At 38.1% G+C, this 22,803-nt stretch overlaps 1 protein-coding gene across 2 annotated transcripts in view; it reads right to left on the reverse strand.

Moving 5' to 3' along the window:
* Positions 1 to 22,803, reverse strand: part of CCSER1 (coiled-coil serine rich protein 1) — a gene marked incomplete at both ends in the record, with an annotated part of 644,165 nt that overhangs the window by 574,943 nt on the left and 46,419 nt on the right. For both annotated transcript variants that reach the window (XM_082314793.1, XM_082314794.1), the window contains one exon: positions 8,986 to 9,079. In XM_082314793.1, coding sequence (XP_082170919.1) covers positions 8,986 to 9,079 — 94 coding nt within the window. The remainder of the gene's footprint in view (positions 1 to 8,985; positions 9,080 to 22,803) is intronic.

The following is a 22,803-nucleotide window of genomic DNA, read 5'->3' on the forward strand; positions in this document are numbered from 1 at the left end:
AAAATACTATTTTTTTCAGGAAGCTGAGTATTTTCCTTGATCCGCTGAGAACGCACAGCACAGGCCAATTATCTATAATATCTCAGACACATTTTAAACATATTCTGAGGGAAGCACAGCTAGAAGCTAGCGTTACATGCCCCCCGTGGCTCATCAACTAGGCTTGTTCGCAACTCGACTTTCCAGGTAAAATACACTAAAAGAGTTTCAGGATAAAGTTAAATTGGTGGCAGTTCTGGGTTGTGTCTTTTTCCCTCAATTAAAATCAGAATAAGATTACACCATGCATTTACATAAATAACAGAACAGAAACAGGACTCTCAATTCAATACTTCTTTTCCAGAATATGGACCAGGGTGCTCCAGGGTGCTGGAGGGCTAACCTTATATTAGCCTATGATTTCTATTTAGTTTCATTCCAATTTAATGCTAACTTCTTCTCTGGTCATTATTTCTTCTTCTCCTTACTTTCAGTAACTTAAGCTTCAAGATCCCTAATAACATGCCTAGCCACAAGCACGCAGTGGTTATTTCTGACTAACACAAATATGATCTTTTCATTTGATAATGCTACCTGTTCTTTCACTGCAAAGCCCACAAAAATCCCTTTCCTCCATGCCCAGTGCTCTTTCAGAAGCTGTGGATCACGGTTAGAAGAGTTTAGAAGACGACAAGTTTTATTTCATTTCCCTGGGGACCTTAAGTTACTCCATTACAGTGTCAGATTTATTAAACAATGCTTGAGGGGAAAATGTGTAGCTTAGTAGAACAGGTCGTTCTGAAAATACAAAAATCCCTCAGCTTCTAACTTTTCTAGCTATGGAGAAACCAGTTGCATGTGACTCTCCATTCCATACTTAAAGCCATGCTAGAAGTCAGATGTACGTGTGAAATCAGGCTGGCCACAGTTCTGGCTCGTGCTGCTCTCCCTTCACTGCAACAAGTTTCACGGAGGAATAGCAGGCATTTATTCAGTGAGTCTTTTTTCCTTGCAAAATTAAAAACTAACATGAACCTCCCCTTTTAATTGTTATTAGGATATCTATATAGTCATGTAATTAATGTGGTGAAGTCACACATCCATTTTTGTTATGTTCATTATTAGTACTGCTTACTTTTTTATTATCTTATTGTCCAAAATCCGTAGTGACAATGCAAGATGCTACTGAGCTAAATAATTTGTGAACCTCCTTTTTTGCAGAGACACGGAGCTCTTGTTACTTAACCATCACCATCTTTATTTTGTTCAAAACCCGTAAACTGAAATGTTATTACCCGTTTCAAGCAGAAAACTGAAGGGATGCTACGCTAGTTTAACCTGATCAGTAACGTACACATCTCTAAAGGTGGCATTTGCGAATGGTGAAGCTTTCAAAAGAGCTCAAGGAGTTGGGTGCCCAGTTCCAATTAAAAACCAAAATATGCCATTGTTTTTAAACACAGAAACATAATTTGCTGCCAGCGATATATTCATGAGCAAAGCGATACATTCAAATTACCTAAGTATGTCTTCGCTGGCGGTAAGCAGTTGTCTGACAAAAATACATAGTTAGGATCTTTTTTTCCTATTCTCTATTTAAAGGCAAATTAAAAACACTGAAAAATCTGCTTTCCTTGCCCTGACAAACACAAACGGATTACATGGGCACTCTGTCAGACTCCCGGAGACAACTTCTGCTTGGGAGCAAGAAGTCTGCTTTGCTAGAAACCTCAGGGAAAACATCCAGCAAGCGGTATTGCCCCTTTTGAGTTTCTGGGCTGGGGCCGCTGTCTTACCAAATGAGATACCATGTCCCCAGACACCAGCAGCGCTAGCGCCAGAGCTCGCCGCCCACGAACGCTGCCCACGCTGTCCTCATAGCAACTGGTGCCGACTCCAGGCTTCTGACAAGAGCCACCCTTTGGCTGGCGGAGGACCGGCCCCGGCGCCCGAGGCACCCTGCAGCCCCCCTGCTTCGGGCGCGCTAACAGCTAAGGCTTTTGGTTTCAATGAATCCCAGCTGATCCACCGCAGCTGAGGAGCTGCCTTTCGGTGTTTTGCTGCCAAAACAAGTAGTATAATATATAAACACAGCATATTTTTCTGTTCCCTTATTACATTTAGAAGATGTTTCACATTTCAAAAGCAAGCAAATTTCTGTTTTACAGTTTGTAACTATCTGTGTTAATGACCCACTACCAGCACTGAATTTTTCTGTACTTTAACAGCATTTGTATTTTTCCCCACTCTCGGTCAAAAATAAAACCAAAAAAAAACCTCCCAAGAAACCCCGACACCAAAACACCCAAGGGGTTTCATCTCAACTCAGCACTCCTACCCTCCATTAAAAAATTAATAAAAATAATTAGTACATTTAATTAATAGACACAGGAGGAGCTCCAAACCCACCACAGAATTTTCACACAGCTTGTTCATCACATTCAAAATAACTCAGCAACTCCCTAATTAATATCACCGGGTCATTACAGCAACAGTTTAGTTTGGCTGCGTACTGATGGCAGTTGATCTGCAGGCTATCTGGATTTAAGAGAAATGCAGTAAAAATTCATAACTTTTACTTTCTAAAAAACAAGGGCACTGTTTTTGTTGGTGAGGCTGCTAATACCTAATGTAATTATGTTACTAAAAGATCATAATCTGACATGATGACTGTAATTTGACATTTAAATAAGTAAGTTTAAGTTATGCGTCCATCTCAAAAACCAAAACACTATTTCTACCTTGCCTTTGGAAGTTTGCACAACCCATACAGTAACCTGTCAAATTAATAACAACTTTCTTTCATGAAAAAACAAATATGTGTTGTGATACTCTAGCCCAACACACTATGTTTGGGATCTCACTAATGTGCACTAAATAAAAACTACCTAATAGAAACACATGACAAAGGTTAGAGCCCACAGTTTCCAACCACTTCCCTAAGATGTGCCTCTCCCTGCTCATTACTGACGGTGCTAAGCAGACACCATACCACAGCATTACATTTTAAACATAAAGAGCATCTATTCCGTAGCTATTTTTCTATTTTTTATTAGGTATACATGAGCAAGTGTTACATCGTAAGAGTGATACTACTACATCAGAACTTCATATGCTCATTCCTTTCAGTTACCTTAATACAAGCTACACCAAGAACAGGCCCTTCTTTCTCAACATCCACTAATAGAAGAAAATATATATAGGGCACATAAAAGCCATTGCCACCACATCAAAAGTTATTTTGTCAAGTCACATATAATCTTTTTCATTCATAAACAAAGCATGTATTACCACACACATAGAATTAAGCACACTTTAAAAGCTTCTTACAGAGACGGTCTTAAGTTAGGTTTGAACAAAATGTGCCCTATCTCTCAAAACGTTTGTTTTTTTTTTTTTTAAGAGTTGAACAATATTTAGATGGATGCTAAAGTACACTTCCATATTTCCACTTTTAATTCATTGTTTTTCCAGCAAATAAGACAAATAATTTCATTTCTGAAATATGTCAGGTGAAATAACTATGCTTTACATGCATGTTGGATCACTGCTTTACAGATGAGGCTGAGGCATTAAATCCAAAATGGCTAAAGCTCTAGCCGAAGACAAATCTCTTCTAAAAATTATAGCGAGCTACATTATTCAAAACTATTCAGGAAGCATTCAAGCAACAACATGATGGATGCGGCAGGCCAGCCTGGGTACACAGCTAATCAATATCACACTCGTGAATAGTCATTGCGTAGCGCGGAGCCTGATGTGGAGATGACACGCGTATGTGCTTAATATTCAGTGCCATGACCAGTATCCCCGACTTCAGTCGGGCCACTCGCTACAAATCCCAGCTACACACATACGTCTTTTGTAGAAGGATGCAGGGGCACGGGTTTTACAACACCTATGGCAAACAGTTCAGAAATTACAAAAGACCTTGGATAGCTATGCCTTTGTGAACTTTTAGAAAAGGCTCCTATTTACTGCAGTCACGATTTAATGACAACACTAACCATGCAAGAGCCAGTATTTGGTTTTTCAATAGGCTATGGCACAACACAAGCACACAACTCACCCACGTTAATGTGCATTACTTGCATAAATTCCCCACTGCTTATATCACTGAATATAAAGGCCTGCCTTATATATTTGAATAATCAATACGTGGAATCAAATAAGTCATGTTTCACCGGGGAAAAGGAAAATGAATGAGGTTAAATTAATGCTGTCATTTTCTATAAACCAGCAATGGTTTCCCGCTACAGAAACCACTAACTTAATTATTTTACAACAGGAAATCAACGCTGTAGCATATTTTAAAAGTCTAATTTACTTAGAGTAATAAAAGGCACCCTCAAGGCTCATCATATATGTCATATTATGCTTAGTTTTAAACATTCCAGCTTAAGAACAGTTTGCAGAAATCTCAGCGAATCAAGTTGATTAATACTTTGCATTTGTATGCAGTAATGCTCTCCACTCACCTAGTACTATATAAATATTATTTTATTAAATTTCAAAGCAATTGTGTTAGGTGGGATAATAAAATGTCTGTGTCTTACATTCTTTATCTCAGCAATACAGCCTTTAAAACAGAAGAAAAAGTAGTAAATTAATGCAGTAAACTCACTTACAGAGAGAAGGTCACAAATGAGGGAATTCCAGACTTCCAAAGCCATGCTAAGACTAGCAGGGCACAGAAATCTACATTCAAAGTAGGAGCATCTACATGAGGCTTGCAGGTATCTCCTTATCTTCAACTGTATAGTTAGAGAAAAAGTTTAGGGTATTTTTCTAGTACTCATCAGGGTTCATAGCGCCTTTTTGCAGGAACCCCGTTTCACAAGGATGCTGCTGGAGGGCAACCAGCTCATTAGGGAAAAGCCGAGAGGATGGAACAAGAACACAAGTGAAAAATGAGTTGGAGTAATAAATTTAAAAAAAAAAAAATTGCAAACAATGAAAGAGGTAACAGATCTTTGTCTCTTTCTCCTTTCTAGCTCTGTATTTTAATTAATACAGCGTTCTGCTTTCTGGAATAATGTCTCCTTGCCTGCCAGTTGGCTCCTAGCTCCTCTTTTAAAACTCACTCCTTAATACCCATTTCTCCCAGAAATCCTTCCAATAGTATCTTATTTTCTATTCATAAATGGTCACTAAAATTATGGCAGATCAATACAATTATTTTGTTAAATTATTATTATATTGTCAACTTCAGTATAAAGTCAAAAAGACATATCCTCACCCTAGCAAATATTATTCTTTTCAACCACAGCAGCTAAAAGCGGAAGCTACTGTAAATCAGGCCTTAACTAACAAGAGTCTTGAAAAATCTGGAGCTCCTAATGGCAGTTAAGAGACTTTCTCAATTCGCCATTAACCAACACATCAACTGTATTTATTAACTGTGGCACTACGCTTCAGAATTGCTATGTTTCAACGATACAGCTTGCTGCATACAGCCTCCTGACCAAGGAATAGTTTGTGATATTCAAGTCAAAGATGTGATGTTAGCCCTTGAACTCATGCAATTTGTCATTTTAAAATTTTTCGTAGGCTCTTGAAGAACAGGAACTTGCCTGATTCATTAGTTATCCCTCTGTAACAAATGAAGAAAGAACTGAATTCTTTTCCAATTACACCTCTTCATATTTCAACGCATTTGTTAAAATACTAAACAGAGCTTCTCTTGGAACACTTCCCCCTATAGTAATTCCCCACAGAATTTCTTATAAAGAGGCAAAGTGGGGCACAACTGAATTGTAATATGGCTCTAGGACTGATGGCTTTAACCGAATAAATGCTATAATCAGCATCATCATGTATAACATCAACAGGATTTTTACTGCACTACAAATAGTCACCGTAGTGTTAACTTTGACTTCCAGAAGAGAATAATTTTAAGTTTTCCATGCAAAAAGCAGTATTCCGTGTCATATTTTTATACTCAAACACCTTCATTTTGACAACAGATCTAGAAGCACATGCATTTACTCCTAGTTGACTTTAGCACAATACACACGTCAATGTCAGATATACAGATCCCTTTCAAGTATTAGAGAAACATAAGGAACTTGTTAGGAACATAAACAAATATTGCTACAAAACTGCTTAAATATGTAAAGCTGACGTAACACAGGGCTGAATCCTATATACAATGGACAGCACGTACCAACAGGGAAGAGGAGGCTCACAAACCTGTATGTCTGGGATTGTCTTGAATGATTTTTGATGAAGCAAGCCACAGGTAAACTTTCAAGCCCATCAGCTTAAAGAAGCCTTTACAAAGAGTCCAACAAACCGGCTACTAGCAAGTACTATAGAAAATCATCTACTCTTGTTTTCAGGCTGGTCACATACTGAAAGAATTAAATAGCCCCTTGGTTTTATTCAAATTCAGTTAGAATAACAAATTCTACCAAAACAGTACTGGCTTATCCTCAGTGTGTAATCTGTTGTCTACTTGTTGATGAAGGGGGCAAGATTGAAGATCTTTTAAAAAAACATATATTGCTTCCCAGTTATCTGAAATAGCTTATATGTGCGTGCCCAGAAATATGATCACTTCCAGTGTGATGAGCTTACGGAAGTTTAAAGCTATGCATTAAACTAGTTGTATACCTCAAACGTGATCATTTGATCACTTTTGTATTCTGGCACTTATAAAAAAATTGCATCAATAATATTTGATAATGTATTTTAATTGAAGAATTTTACAAGAGTTCTATTTATGTATGAATGGAGAGGCCTAGTGGAGAAAAGAAGCCCAAAAGTGAAAACAGAGAATGGATTGATTTGGAATTACTAAGAAGAATTTTGGTTGAAAAGTCTTAAATCCTGGAAGTGGGCCACAGCTTAATACAGCAATCAGAAAAGCAACTTGTCAAAAATGTTCAGATGTCAGTATCTAATTCTAGGGTTTTATGTACTTTAGTGGTATGTAAATGCTAAAAGACTCTGAAAATCAAGCCTCTTATCTCAATATCTTAACATGAATTAAGACGACAACTTACAAACAATCACATCTAACCATTTTGTGCCAGATCCTAATCCAGTATAAAGACATCAGCTTTATTTGCTGAAATTGTGTCAACTTACACTGCGGCTCTATCCTTCCAACTCTTTCTTCCAACTGAATGACTCAAAAACAACAGTGACAACTAGGCAAATCCCAAATTTTTTGCAGCTACAGCCACCACCAAACAAATAAATCAAAGAGCAAATATCAATAAGATAAACACCTTTGTGTTTAATGATGATGTGTATACTGCAACATGTGTTTCTACATTACTGCTCAGAATAGAAATGGTCACCATTTTTCAAAGGGCAATGTAGATCTTTCTGTTTTAAAAGGATTTCATTTGCTCTGGATAATGAGCCAAGAGTATAAAGATTACGTGTCGTATCACATCTCCATCTTAATTACTTTTCTATCAAGTATAATCATTTAGGCATTATGATCTTAGCTGTTCCAGAAGCTGCTACAAATCTTTATAGTAATATACTGGACATAACTTTTCCATCACTGTTAATTCAGTGCTTTATAAATATAAAAAAGGAGGATATCACAGGTGAGGCCAACTGCAACACGTTACAGAAGTTTATTTATGAAAAATGATTCTGCCAGTTAATTTGTTTCCAACAGGTCCAGGGAATGAACAAGTCTAAACACTACGGTTTCTTATAAAATGTAATGTTTGGTTTTGAAGCTTTTTGACCCACGTTTCTTCACCCGGTAGTTGACTTTCTGTAACCAGTTAATAGCATTATTCAGTACTGGTTAGAAAGGGCCTTTTCTGTGCAGTTAATTCATTGCATCCTAGCTCCCAGTAATGTAGGAAACTATGATCACACACATATTGCTGCTAAAACCCTCCATACTCTCTGGCTACCTTGCTTTCTACCAAATAAAACAGAACGGATGTTTTTTCCCATAAGTAGACATGCAAACAGGTTTAAAAAGCACAATACAATGGTTAAATAGAACTATATCATAGAGATAATTCAGATATATTCACAGAACTAGCATAGACAGAACATTTGAAACAGGAGCATAATTCAAGCAGTTCATCTGTAACTGTTGCTACATCTGCATCAAAGGAGGGACCAGAACTGAAGATGGCACACACTGGCAGGCACATGTCTCAAACCCCACTTCCACATGAGTCTGCATGAATGTGCGCTATAAGTACCTACATGGGTGGATGGAGAAAGAGGGGTCAGAAACCAGCAGGTAAAAGAGAGGGTGAGAATTACTCCTGCTTAAAAGCATGTTACTGCCATAACAAAGTATCACAACAGAGTACGAACTCAGAGCTCTACCTGTGATCAAGTACAAATCTCACGTACAATTTAAGTCTCTCCAAATGCTGTGGACTTAGCAGGACTTTCCCTGTTCACAGACTAGGCCCTGCACTGTCCCACGTCACAGCCAAAGGAAATGCAGGATCCCCCACTCCAGGTGCCACGACTTACCAAGAGTGTGCGTAATCCTATTACAAAGCCCGTCTGAACACACTGTGAGTTGACCTTGGTTATTGCTATTAGTCAAGGCAGTGCAAAAGTGCCTTAACCAACCATGAGAGAAAGGATGAAGTTACACTCATGGCTCAAATCAAACCTCCTGTATTTGAAACATATTATTCTGGCACACACAAAATGGGATTGGAATTACATCAGCAATGGTCTTTTTGGTAACTGCCTGGAGTAGGTAGCAGTCATTTTAAGTACCTAGAAAACCAGATGGGTCTGCTCTTGGTGCTGGAATTCTTCCGTAGCTGTAAAAATCATTTCCATTTCATAACTGACCATACAAAGTCCAAATGCAGTGTAATGAGTATCTTTCTGTTAAATGGCAAATGCATTTAGAAATAACACCACAAAATTAATATTGCTCTTCCCCTTCCAAGAAAGTGATTTTTTTATTTCCAAGTAATTGTACTGAATACATTTACTTTCTATTTCTAGAATAATACTACCTTGCTGAAGATATTCAGTATTTATCTGACTTACCAGAACGATGGTGATGTTGTTCTTCTAGGAACTCCAAGTCAAGCATTAGGTCATCTTCATCCAACTCACAGGAACCCAAGTTATTCAAAACATCCTATTAAAAAAAAAAAAAAAAAAAAGGCAGCATTTAGACAGATGTGTTAACCAAACTTGTGCACAAAATAATGAGCAATCAGATCTAGGAAATACGTTTAAGCAGGAGCTAGAGAAAATTTTTCTACTGACATTGGACCAGTGAGAAATTGTATGAAACAACTGTCCAAGCAGAAATGTATTTGTCACTATTCTCTGTTTTTACAGGATCTCGAATATGCAACAACAAAAAAAAAACAAAAAAACAAAAAACCAAAAAAACAAAAAAACAAAAAACAGAAGTACAAGTAATACCATCTATATTACAATTTTTTGTAATGTTCAATGATGGTTTTGTGTCTTTCCAAGTTTAATCATAACTTTTTATGAAGCACAAAAATGTTATTTTTAGTGTAACATAAAAGTATCGGTACTTGTTTTTCATTACATTTTGGAAATCTAAGCACTGCCTGCCCTTACCAATACACTCTGAAGAGAGATTTACTGTTCTATTTATCCAAGGGATAGACAGACACAAATTTACAGGCACAAATGATCAACTCATGAATTTTTAAGTATTAAGGTGGGTGGTAAAGGCTTACATGGACAGAGAAGAAAGCCTAACTGTGCAGTGTAGCTGCTTAGGTCCCCATTCCCTTTTTGTGATTAATTTTGTTTGCCAAGTTTTAACCACAGACAGATATGGAGATATGGCAGGTTTATACAATGCATCCTCTGGAAAGTCAAAAAGGAGTGGCGGGGCTACAATCAAAAGGGAGGAAAATAGTAGCTTTTTGCACTACATTTTTCCCTACAGGATTAGCTTCTCGGAAGATAAAATGACTAGTTATGTCTCAGGTAGATTTCTTTACTCTGTAAACTCTGAGTACAGCAATATCACTATTTAGGCTTCATTTGGGGTCGTGAAATGGCATTCAGCTCAGTGTTTGCGAAGCCCTGCCTGGACAACCAGTGCCCGCAGCCAGACACAGGAATGGCAATCAGTCTCGGAGAGATGCGCCGCCGACGGGGGACAGAGCCGCACGCAGGGAGACGTGGCTGAAGAAAGCCTCTCCTCTCTGCCATTCAGGGAGAAACAGCAGCAGGGAGAAGGCAACCCTGGGACAGTTCACTTCTTTCTTGTTCCTCGTTCCTACGCTCACCACAGGCAACTTTGGACAACGAGACGGTAAGGCAACTGTTTTCTCTAGCCCCTATCAATCTAAAGTTGCTATACTCAATGTATTAAGAGAGATATTAATTCTCCATTTTCTTCCAATTCATATTTTATTCTACGGTCGTTTCTTTTGACCTAATAATATCATGATTTCCTCCATAGTCACCAATATCTAATCAAAAATAATTCATGCATTCTCCAGCTGGCATTTTGTTTGCAAATCTACAAGTGATGTTGCAACAGGCTTAATTCTTCAGCCCATTCACAGGGGAAAAAAAAGTCAGTAGATCCCACATGAGATGCTGGCACCCCATACATCTCACATGCTCCCAACACAAATGCAATCCAGAGAACATGTGAATTCAGTGTGAAATAGGCCAGGTGATCATCCCAAAGTATCAAGCTGTCTGCGAGATCTCTGTATAGCAATCGCTGTACAGAAAGCAGAGAAATGTAACCGTAGTATACGTTACACTAGCAAAACCCCTCCCTGACTTCAGCTCCAACCATATTTTTTTAATGTTCCTTTTAACCCTTTGAAGTATTTTCCCCCCATAATAGATGCCAATTCTTACTCGCACTCACAACTTACACTTATTCAACCCTTTTGAGTAATTAATTCTTCAAATTATGTTTTCTACCACTTTCACAAACACCACACAGGCAACACAAGGACTTTTTCTTGCATTCTTTCCCTGACTTACCATCAGCACGAGAAAATCTCTTCTGAGATACAGAACCCACTGCTAACGCTGTTAGTATATTTACAGATGCAAGCACAGAAAGTGACAATTGTCAAGTGTAGAGACCTCCACCCAAGCAGTGAGCAACATTGTACAGAAGGAAAATATACATCCCATAAACATTACAGTGACCTCAAACACACATCTTATTCCCTCTGTCTTAACTCAGAGAGCTACTGACAAGCCTTCATCATAGTGACTGTTTCTTTCTCTCATGCTGACAAAATGTGGACATTCAATAATCAAATTATTTATTACTATACAGTACAAAAGCATAAAAATAAAACATGAAAATGCAATGCACAGATGCATTATATCAGGTTACTGTACCTGACACTTACGTAGACACAAACTTTTCTAGTCTGGATTTGTGTTAATGCCTAACAAACCCAAACTAAAACTAGTTTACTAAAAAAAAATAATTAAGGAGAAAGTGTTCTGTATTAAACGAAAGTGGCAAAACACACATTGCTTAATGTAACAGATAACCTAAAACTTAAATAACTTTTGAATCACCGTTGGAGCTAGTGAAACACTGAAGATTGAAAAAATCTCATTTAGGGCTTATGTGTATCCTTTAGCACCTAAGTATCTTTCAAAATAGCAGCAGCAAGACACTTCTAAGATTTGTTCTCTGTTCTTTTTCACAAATTCCAAGAGCACTGCCTGACATGACTGAAGTATCTTCAGTCCAACTGTTATTACCAGCTGTATTTCAGAAGGAGAATCAATGACTACAGCAAGTTAAGAGCAGACGAACATAAAGCAATGATGTCTAAACAAAGGAAGAGTTTGGGGTTTTTTGCTCCCTTTTTAAATTTAAATGATATTATGCACTCGAGCTTGATCCAATGGTATATTAAACTACTCAGAGAATGTACAACATACCTTGTTTATATATTGTTTTGTTAATGTAAGAAAGCATTTCGGTGACAAAGTCCAGAAGAACAATCCCTGGAATTTTTAAGCCACAGCTAAAAGTTCTTCATACCAGTAGAGGCAGAAGGCAAAAGGTTGAAGTACACAGGTTTGTTCTTACCTTAAAATTATCATCTATATTACTTTTGACCAACTGAACCCATATTAATATTAATGCTAAGCCTCCTTTGATGAACCATACCAGTACTAATGAGCACGATTTCATGCTAATTGAGCACCTCCTGCATCTTGTGCAGTAACTTATGCACAGTCTGAAATCCTGGGATATTGCCTGTGAAAATGTAGTGATTCACAGCCTTCGTCAAAAACCAAATTCTACTTGATTTGGAAAAAACACACACACACAGAACGACAGTTTTCTAAATTGAAGAAGCTCCACCAGGTAAGGTGGACCAAAAGGAACAAGTTTGTCTACAACTCTCCCCCTGCATATTATTGCCTTTCAGGAAGGTCTTCGCTTCCAGCAACCTTCAGTCCTCTCTGTCCTGCGAGGCTGATGTGCACCCTGCTCCTCACAGCAACATGTCTGCTTGTCCATCTGAGCTGAGGGCTCCCAGCTGCCTTTCCAACACACCTGGGACCCCCTTGCCTTCCCTTTCCTACAGCCTCTTGGACTGCACCAACAACAGCAGGCAAGCTCAAGTGACAAAGAAAAGCTCCCCCAGGTTTATTCTTCTCGGAAGCACCTCTACGAGGGAAACAGTCTTCCTCTTTCCCCAGGAGTTCACTTGTTCTTTATGAAGGGACAAATCACAGAACTGGGAACAAGCAAATTAAAGCAGCTACTGTCCATCATGGCAAGAATGAGGGCTTGGCAGAGAGGGCTGCTCTACCTGCCAGGGGTGCCAATGATGTCAGTTCAGCTGCTTCCCTGCTCCCGTCGCCCACCTCTGCAGGTGGAGTCCTTCCACAGATACAAGACAGAAAGGAACACATGAATGCATAAAAGCACACCCAAGCAGAGAGCGTTAGTTAGGTTCCCAGGGCTGTCCTAACTGAGTATTATTTTCTGAAAATGCATAATTAGAAAATATAATAAGAGAAAAGGGCTCCTAGAATGACCTGCCTAATGCCACAGAACGACTCCGTGGTACCACTGCGAGTGCACGCCGACATCCTCTGCCCCTCTGCCTCCTCAGAGTCCATTACTCCTTTGTTGCTATGACAGTTAGTAACAATCGTAATTTCTTTTCAAGTTTAATATCTCTTGACCCTTTCCCTGTTCTCCCCCTCACCGCTGCTGCTGCATTCTTTGAAGAATAACACAATTATATTTTTTTAAAAAGAAAATGGGGAGGGGGGGGAGAAAGAGAGATCAAGCCCTAAAGCACATTCAAAGTGAATAGTTTCAAAGCTTTGCTACATAAAGAAAAAGAAATGAATGCTTCCATCAAGGACCCAAGGAAGCATTTGCTGTCTATTTATGGTGGCATACCTTTTATTTATTCCAGGAGGCAAACCATTTAGTTAAGGCAGAAGCCCTGCAGCAAAAACCTCTTTATTGACTCTGTAATAGCCCCTTAGAAGCCTTAAGACATACTTCCTACTTCTGGTGTCTGCTTGACTTCTACCACCATTTTGCCTTTATAATGGACCAGAACTTAACATGATGGTGCTTTTTTATTCCAGTTGATCTGGAAGTTGATCATAATCTGTGAGAAGAACATGTGAATGGAGCTACTTAGTCGATCGTTTGCCCACATCTCTCAGATTTTCCTGGTCAAGACAGGCTGCAGCACCAGGTTACCTACCACTCTTTCCTCCTTTAATTTGGTGAACTACTGCCGTTATTTAAACAAGTTTCTATTTAAACAAGAGACTAACAGTGGTATTTTAAACGTTACTAATTCAGAATAAAAAGCAGTAGTTTGTACAACAGTTCAGGCTGCTTTTGATAACTGATAATGGCTGTAGCAGAACAGGATGCTAATCCAAGAATATTTCAAGGCATCAGTAACTTTTCAGTAACAATTTTCGTATTTAAAATTCTTCCAGCAATGACAAGAAGTATAAACTGCTGTTCTTCATCCAACAGCTAGGTATCTTACTCAACGCTCATTGAACTCAATGGTACTCAATTTAGTTGTGACTGGGCCCAGACATTCTTAACATTCTTAAGAAATATGACCTAAGAATCATTTTATTATCAAAGATATACAGTGATTTGCATGGATATAGTTCAGAAACAGCTGAAAAGTTACAGAGATAGAGATGTATTAGACATATAGTTCCTCCCAGCTAGACAATGTGTACCTGGATAGTAAGTTTACTCAGGGTTGCTGAAGAGGGCTTCCTTCCTACCTTCCCTTCCTACGTTTCCTCCCTATTGCCATCTTTCTCTCTTCCCAGCTTCCCTTCCTATAATCACTCAAAGAAAATCTAATGCATAATACATGAATTTTCAGTCTGTTTACAGAATACTCAAGTATTTCATTATTTTTAGACCTGTTCCAGCTCAGAGTCTACAACACTTAAAATGAGTTTGAAAGCTGGAATAAATAAAAACAGCTTTAGTAGTAAATATATATAAAGTGCCCAACATAACAGGTCTCAAATCTACTATTAGGCTTAATCAAACAACCAAAAGCAAATAACATTTCTTTATGAAGCCCCCTTTACTATATATTTTTTAATTATTATTCCAAATAACCAACTTACACATATAAATACCTAGTGAAATTACTGCTTGTGGAATTATAGTATACTCCTCTAAAAATTGACTACTCTGGTATTCAAAAATGACAATAAAACATACATATGAATATACAAATACACTGAAGTGTATTATTTTGTTAAGCAATGCAATTCAATTCCAAAATAGAACTAGCAAAATCATATCAATTGCACAATATATATTAAAAAAACAGGGTAAATCCATGTTAAACTGAATATTAACAACTAATATGAAAAACCAAGATGAATAATTGGGTTTAGGTGACAAATCTGCCCATTTGAAACAGCCAGCAATCAATGGTACCAATCAAAAGATTCATTTCTTGATGTTTTCACACGTTTTTATTCCAGACTTCTTGCTCCCATACCATTGAAATAATAAAGTAACAGCAGGGTCCTAAGGGCAGCAGACAGGTTCTCTGTCATTACCAGCATCTTTGGAAACTCATATACATTATTTTTAGTTTTACTCTAATTAACATGCAGTTCCTACTCAACATGATGTTCAATGGCTTCTATTTCTTTTTCGTTTTCTATGCTGGTATCTTGAGGGAGATTCAGCCCTGACAAATTTTGTTTTCTTAAGCAAGGGGATGCACATTTTTTTTTCTGATCGGTGATTTTGTGTATCCACACACAGGTTGCCACCGGGCCCTGGCATTTTCCAGTGTTTTTCAGGGTTCTTCTACACAGGTGACTGAGATTTCCATTTCATTACAGCATAGTGATACTGCAACAAAATCTTGACTATTGCTTGGAGATTGTTCAAGACCTTTAAGAACTTGAGGTCCAGTAAGCAACTTAATGAAGCTACGAGACTGAAGCACTGATATGTTTGCAATTACTCAGTTCATAAACATTTCTGTCAGACACATATATGCCTGAAGATTGTATTCACAAAAGTCACAGAAAGTTAAGTCAGGTTATACATACATTGATATAACCTTACTAGCATGAATTTGAACATATTGACTACATTTTAATCTTTAATGTATCTTTTGATCAAGCTTTGTACCTGTGCTGAGCAAACACACTATTTTTCCTAGAAAGCATTTTGTGACTGCGCTTCCCCTGGTGCGTGCCTATGCAAAATACGTACCGCTGCCAGAATTCAAACTGAGCAGATGAGCTTTGGTCACGGGCATCCCTCTTTGAAACGTCGCTCTTCATCATCACCTATGTTGTATACAGATGCATTTCTCCTCAAGAATCTGTAATCCCACTTCACTACCACTTTAGACTATATCAGGAAAGCTCTAAAGTCCAGGGGAATAATTTTTTTAAAGCTTTTTTCCCTTGACATAACAGCCCGGATCTCATTTGCATAAGTGATTATGCGGTGATCACTGGATTTTCAAAGATATTTTTAGAACTACAAGAACAAAATTTTAAAAACTCATTTTTTTAAAAAAATGCTTTGGGTTCTGTTTTGTTTTCCTTTCTCCCCATGTTGGCCTCTAGACATCTTTCTGATCATCTCCCTCTGTGTTATTGTTCTTAACTATTTTCTGAATATATATTTTCTTTCTTTTTTTTTTCTTTTTTTTTTTGTTTTTGTTTTTAATATAAGGATTTAGTGTTCATGCCTCCCCATTGAAATGATGCACTAAATGTGGTTTATAAAAATCCTCTCAGAGAAAACCAGCCCAGTATTGCATACATAATAGTATGTTAGTATTTAATATTATAGATCCCTTTTTTTCTTCACTGCAGAGATACACGTGGGGGGCTATTTGAGATCAATGCTTTTCCAAGAGAACAGAGAAAACATACTCTAGGGAGAATAATTTGATTCTTTTGTAAAGACATATGTACGACAATTCACCTGTATCTACTCAGGGTCACTGCATATCTGATGCTGGAAAAGATCAGAATTAAATACTTATTTCAAGTCTGAAATGATTTCTAGAGATTGCCAAAAGATAGTACTTCATCAAAATTGTATGCAGCAAAGAAACATGGCATACAATCAGCATAAGAATGAAAACTGAGATATACTCAAGGAAAAAGAAAGACCTTGAGCTATTTAAAGTAATGTTAACTCCTAGAACTGTACCTGAATAATTCATGGACATAATGAAGTATTTCCCCTTCTGCACTCTCCCACACACTTCAAAGGGAAAATGAAAGTACAGGAAACGCAGCAAACAGAAAAACCTTTAAAAACACAGAATCCCTGCCAACAGCCTAAAGATCTCTGTATCAAACGTAAAGCTCATGGATGCCTTTCATATACCAAGAGCAGCTTAACAGTATTCTTTTTTCCTGAATAGCACCACCCAAAAAGCATATAATTTCCTACTCAAAAACTAGAGACTTTAGAAAGGAAAAAATAAATCTTGTAACATTTGTTAAGAACATTTTCTGTAGCTAACGTGTAGAAATCCATTTATATTATAAATTAATGAGCCCTTAAGACCCAAAGACAGAAAATTATCAGTGGAGGGAACCATCTAACTATAGAGCTCAGATCCATCACATCATTCTTCAAAATATTTTTTGCATGCATGCTTTTGGCTGTGTAAGGGAAGCGCAGTATTTTCCACCCTATTCTTGTTTCTGCCCCTTCGATTCTCTCTCTCTGTGCATTAAACAGATGTCTGCAATGATGCTGCTTTTGCCCGAGTGATTATAACTCAAGGACTCTCCTAACAGGTCTCAGTTTTCACTCACGCACACGGGGTTCATTCTGCCACAATATGGTCAGCTTGCTGAAGCCACAGAAGTGTGATACGCCAAAGCTCAAGCACCGCTGGTGGCAGGAAGAGGAACTGGCTGTGCTCCTCTCCAGCCACGGTGTTAGCCGAGATCGACTAGACGTAGATGCTGCCAGCTGGTCTTGAATATATTTGCTGCTCTTGGGTCATCTGAATGCTACAGCACTGGTGAGGATAACGTGCAGCTGAAAGCCACAGGTTGGTGACCCTACGGCAGCATTGATTCAATAGAGTAACCTGCCTCTAAGAGCGCATCCATGGATGCCAGTGGCTTCACTTTTGCAGGTCTAACCAAAGACACACTTTCTATTTCCTTGCCTTGAACTCAGACATGCATACACTAAAATGAAGGGGCAACAGCCAGTGTACATATTTTTTGTAACACAGCAATGCCACTAATAGCATAACCAGTAAGAACATAGAAGTATTTTATAGCCCTACTAAGCACAGGTTTATAAATAACATGCACTCCAAAGACTCAAAGAATGGTGGCACAGTTGCACAAATGATGTACAGGAAAACATACAAGCAAAAAACAAACACAGCAAGATGACAACAAAGAAGGTATAACAGGCAGGAAAGGTATGTGATGGAACCAGAACTAGTCCTGGTCCCGTAAGTAAGGCGACCTATAGGAGAAGCAGACAAGGCCCCCTCCCTTTCCTTTTGGGGAGGAGGCTGAGAAGCACAAAACCACCAAGGATGAGTGAGCAAAGGGGAATAAAAAAGCAGCACACTTCGGTTCCAGTTTCCAACACCTGAGAGTGCAGGAGCTTGGCCCCCACAGCTTCAGTGAGGGCGACGGTGAGGACCGCTGCCATCACCAGTACCTGCACCTCAGCGAAACTGGCCTTGTTTGTCACTCTCCTAAACAGCCCCATCGCAGCCATCTTTAATTCCTACACTTACATACACACGTGTGTATGTGAATGCACCCACCTGCAACACCCAGAGGCCAGCTGCACAGACAAACAGCTGTTAGAGAGCTGGGAGGCAACAGGTGCCCTCAGCATTTAAAATTTAGCGTACTTTACGCATCTGTTAAAGTATTGCAATAAATCCAGGTTCAAGTCAGCCCTAGATAGGGATTAGCTCTTGACGAAGCTGATAAAGACAACAATCACCTAACCTTGAATCAACTACTAGCAACAGAATACCTAAGTGAAAGCCACATTTAAAATGTGCACAAGCTTATGTGCACCAGAAAGCGTGAGATTTGAGTCTGTGAATAAAAGAAAACACGATATCATTTCATACAGAGGGGCACTTTGCTGACTGTTTGCCATTCTTTCAAATAATTCTAGAGTGCACAGATTCACTTTGGTTGTAAACAGAATCAAGATTATCAGATTTTCTGTGTTCAAAAAGTTGTATATGTTTTTCATACATCAATCTATAATTTCTTTAACAGAATCCTAGAAAAAAAAAAATTCTTCCATTAAGAAAGTATGAAAATACAGTCAAAGAAATTTAATAAAGCTTAAAATGACCAAATAAAGCCTTCTTTAATAGATTCCCCCCCCCCCATACATGCATATGCTTTCCTCCCAGCAGAGGGATACATCTGCAACACATAATTTGCTTTGTGGATTAGTTAATGTTTTTACAGCTTTTGTAATAGGCAAAGCGCTATGCAAGCATTCTAGCACAGTCATTATCATTGTATAGCTTTGGGAAAGTTTTCTACATCTCGTCTGCCAGATTTTTCTGCCAAACACAGAAAAAGCTCCTTGAGTATCTCCATCTTGCATTTATATAGGATATAATTTAGAACATTCTGTGAAGCTTATTTGTATATACCTTCGAGATGTGAGTGCAACAGGTTATTCAATACATGGGTTGGTCACATAAATTTTTCCAAACTCACTCAAATTAAACATATAACTTATTTGGCAATCGAAACTTTGGCAACTAGAAACTTCTGGCTGTGTCCTGACAGCACCCAAGTCAATGCTTCAGTCAACATTTAAAGGGTCAAAAATTGCTTTATGACACCTAATCAATTTTCAATTTCACTTTTGCCTTTTCTTGTTCAGTAGTACACAGAGAGGGGAAAAAAAAGGATGTAACGATACAGCTAGTGAGGACCTGATTGACAAAAAAAAGGAACATTTAAATTCAGGGGATACAAGAGGGAGAACCTTTAGCATTTATAATCTTGATAAACCACCACCACTCCTAAGGGGCAAACCATGGCAATCTCTTTAAAGAATATTAATCTTCTGATAAATTGCATCTGAACAGTTCTCCTTCCGTCACCACCCAGCACCAGCCACATTCATCTGGCAGAGACAGTTGAATTCAAGCCCCATTTCCCCAAACAGGACTACCATTGTTTAGCCTGTGTTTTCAGTATTTCTGAAGAGCAATGCAGGAAAAGGTAGGTGTATGGTACCAAGCTCAAGAACCAATCGATTCCTCTTGCAAATCACCTCTCCCCAAAATGTCACAGTTCTAGTTGTATCATCTATACTGTCGGAGTCAGCACTGTTGGATGCCAAATACAGATAATCTATTTTATGGTTTGAGCATTATTTTATTTCTGAGAAAAGACTAAGAATTTGCTCCGTATGAAAAACTCAAAACTTTCCTAGACATATGATTAAATAAAATATTTTTGTCAAGTAACAGGAAAATTTAATACTTTTTCCCTCCCAATATTATTATAAGACAATTCAAGGCCGAAACTTCTGTTTCTAATTCTAATTTGTAGCCTACAATATTGGTGATAAATCACTAAAAAGTGAGCCCACACAAACGAAACCACAAGTGACCCTTTACTATAGCATCGTTAATGCAATATCATAATAGATATGTTTTTGCTAATATTATTTGAAATCTTTCTGTTTCCATGGTAACTTTGGCCTACGGCTGCTCTGGTAAACAGGGTTTTAAATCACTCTTTGAGAAAGGCTTCTGCTCAAATGTCATTTTTCCACTAGTGCATACTTTTCCCCACTTTCTTTGTTTTGTTCTTTTAAGAAAAACGTAATGGCAATTACTGGTCCAGAAGACAGATTTTTTTTGTTATTGCAGTTGAATGGACAGCAAATTGGGAACTTGAGGAAGCAAGGCAACCTGTAACAAGCTTTGACTAATATCGGCAGTACAAAATACAATATTCCATCCTGGAGAGGTACCTAAATCTTACAGAAACTGAGAAACAACCATCCCTTGCTGGAAATTCTGTAATGCATACATTTTATAGGCTTCGTTACTTCTCCTCTGTACTTTCAAAACTCTTTGATGCTTAAAATTACTCTCTCTTTCAGTATCCACATGTGCATTTTCTTCTAATAAATATTTACCTCCCTAGACATCAGAATGGCAGAACAGCATAAATACCTACAGAATAGTGTCCAATTCTTTCCCATGACTTACACAGGTGCTTAAATTGAACAGAAAAATTCGGTTTGCCAGGCATGCCCAGTTTAAGAAGAGAACAGTAGACTGGTATCAGAGGTCACCTGGCTTTTATGTCCAAATTCAGAGATGACCAAACCTGTACATTCAGCTGCCAGTCACCTTGCCAACCACAACTGGGGATAACTAACAGAATCTGGTTGTGTCACAACATTTGTCTCTCAAAAAAAAAAAAAAAAAAAATTTTTGTTGATGAAGTCAGTACCCTATGAAGGGGACCATCTCCTTGTAGGAGCAAAGTGGAAATACCTGAGAACACAACACTCTTGGAGAGCTGTAATACTTCTTGAACCAAGGTCAGGGCAGATATTTAGGCTAGTCCTTAAGCTTTTGGGCACCCCTGTCTGTTCATCCCACCCCAAACAATAGCACTGGTTTTATTACTGCTTCAGAGCCCAAAGAAGCGGCTAATGATGATTCCCTTTGTAAGGCAATGAACTCACAGTCCATTTTCAGTACAACACAGCCCTTCGTAATGTTAATTGCATCACAAACTGATACTTGCTGGTAGGACACCCAATCCTTCAGTAATTTGAGTCAATATAGCTCTTTGCGAATCAGACAGATGTCAGGTTTATCAGATCAGGAAAAAGTAATTGCTGATGCATTCTAGCCAGTGAAAGCTCAAATAATAAATGTTATCTACAACATATTATATATACATACATATGGAGGCCAAATAACATTATACACATACTGCAGAGATTGCATCAGTGCCTGGTTCTTCAGAAGAAAATAGTATTCTAAAAAGCTATGTACTGGATTTGCACAAAGCGCAGCACACAGCCTGTTCTTCACTCTGCTTAAGGGTCTTTTACCCACAGTTCTGTTTCCATTTATTTCTGTTCACTGCATGACTTTGCAGTTTAAATGGCATCTGCAGTATTTCTTTGACAATTGGTATTCTTCCTATAAATTTATCAGAAATAATGTGCATATAATAAAGAATGGCAAAGAAATATTTGTATTTTTGGTTTAAAAGGAAAATGAATGAAACTATGCACTCACTTAACCAGCAACTTACTTGTTAAAGGCTCTCTGGTTTGCCATTAAATATCATACATCTAGTTCATCCTGAGCACATGACAAGTCTGCTGTTCGAACAAGTGGGGATGGGCAGCTTATTACACTGACAAGTTAGACATCAGACCTGAGACAGTCAGGAAAGACTTAGCTCTGCTAAAAAGTTCTCCAAAGACCTTTTTCATTAATCAACATTTATGCACCTTCAGTATAGAGAGCAATTGAAACTCTTTGAGGTCATGGTGAAACTGTCAGAAACTTTCTCAAATCCTTACCAAAAACGTCTGTCATTATAATGATTTTCACTTGCCATTAATTCCCAGCTGCCTAATTTAGTAGGGTTGAAAGCAGTCCCCCCAGTACTAATTGGAATAAATTTTTAATTTAGTAGTCTAATGCGCTCCAGTTTGGGTTTTTTTCCTTTCAGCAAATCAATGCTCTCATTATTTGTTAACGGCTAGGTGCTCAGGGCATACTGTTAAGAGACCTAAAATAAGATAGCCTCTTAGTCAAAAGTCTAGGTTTAAAAAGAATCAGCAATACATACATCTCAGGGTAGGTTTCTTTCATAGAGTTATGATTTTCTTTCAGAAAGAGGTAAAACACAGTATTCTGTTCTGTTTTGGATAGGATAGCAGCATTTATAGGTTCAGTTAACAAAATGTTGCTGTTTCCTTCCCACTCTAAACAAACACCACCATGAAAATCCAGACTTGCCCAGCACTAAGGACAGGTTTTTATCCCATAATGTGAATAAAGCAGATCCTCATGGACTAAGCTTCAGTAGGGCCATAACAATAAACTAATCCGGAGAATACTTTCCGCAAAATGTTATTCAGCATGTAACAACACATAAACTTAATGTTCAAATTTATGCTAAGAACTTCTTGGACTCATTTAAATGAGACCAGTCCTCAATGCCTATGTAGTCAGGACCTTACAGAATAAACTGAAATATTACACAGTAAATACTTACTGTCTTAGCAATGGCGGATTGCCATTATTTTCAAATGTTTACTAGAATGAGGAAGCACTTCTACTATACTTCTGA

This window comes from Platalea leucorodia, assembly GCF_965183815.1.
Source record: "Platalea leucorodia genome assembly, chromosome: 6".
Lineage (NCBI taxonomy): Eukaryota > Metazoa > Chordata > Aves > Pelecaniformes > Threskiornithidae > Platalea > Platalea leucorodia.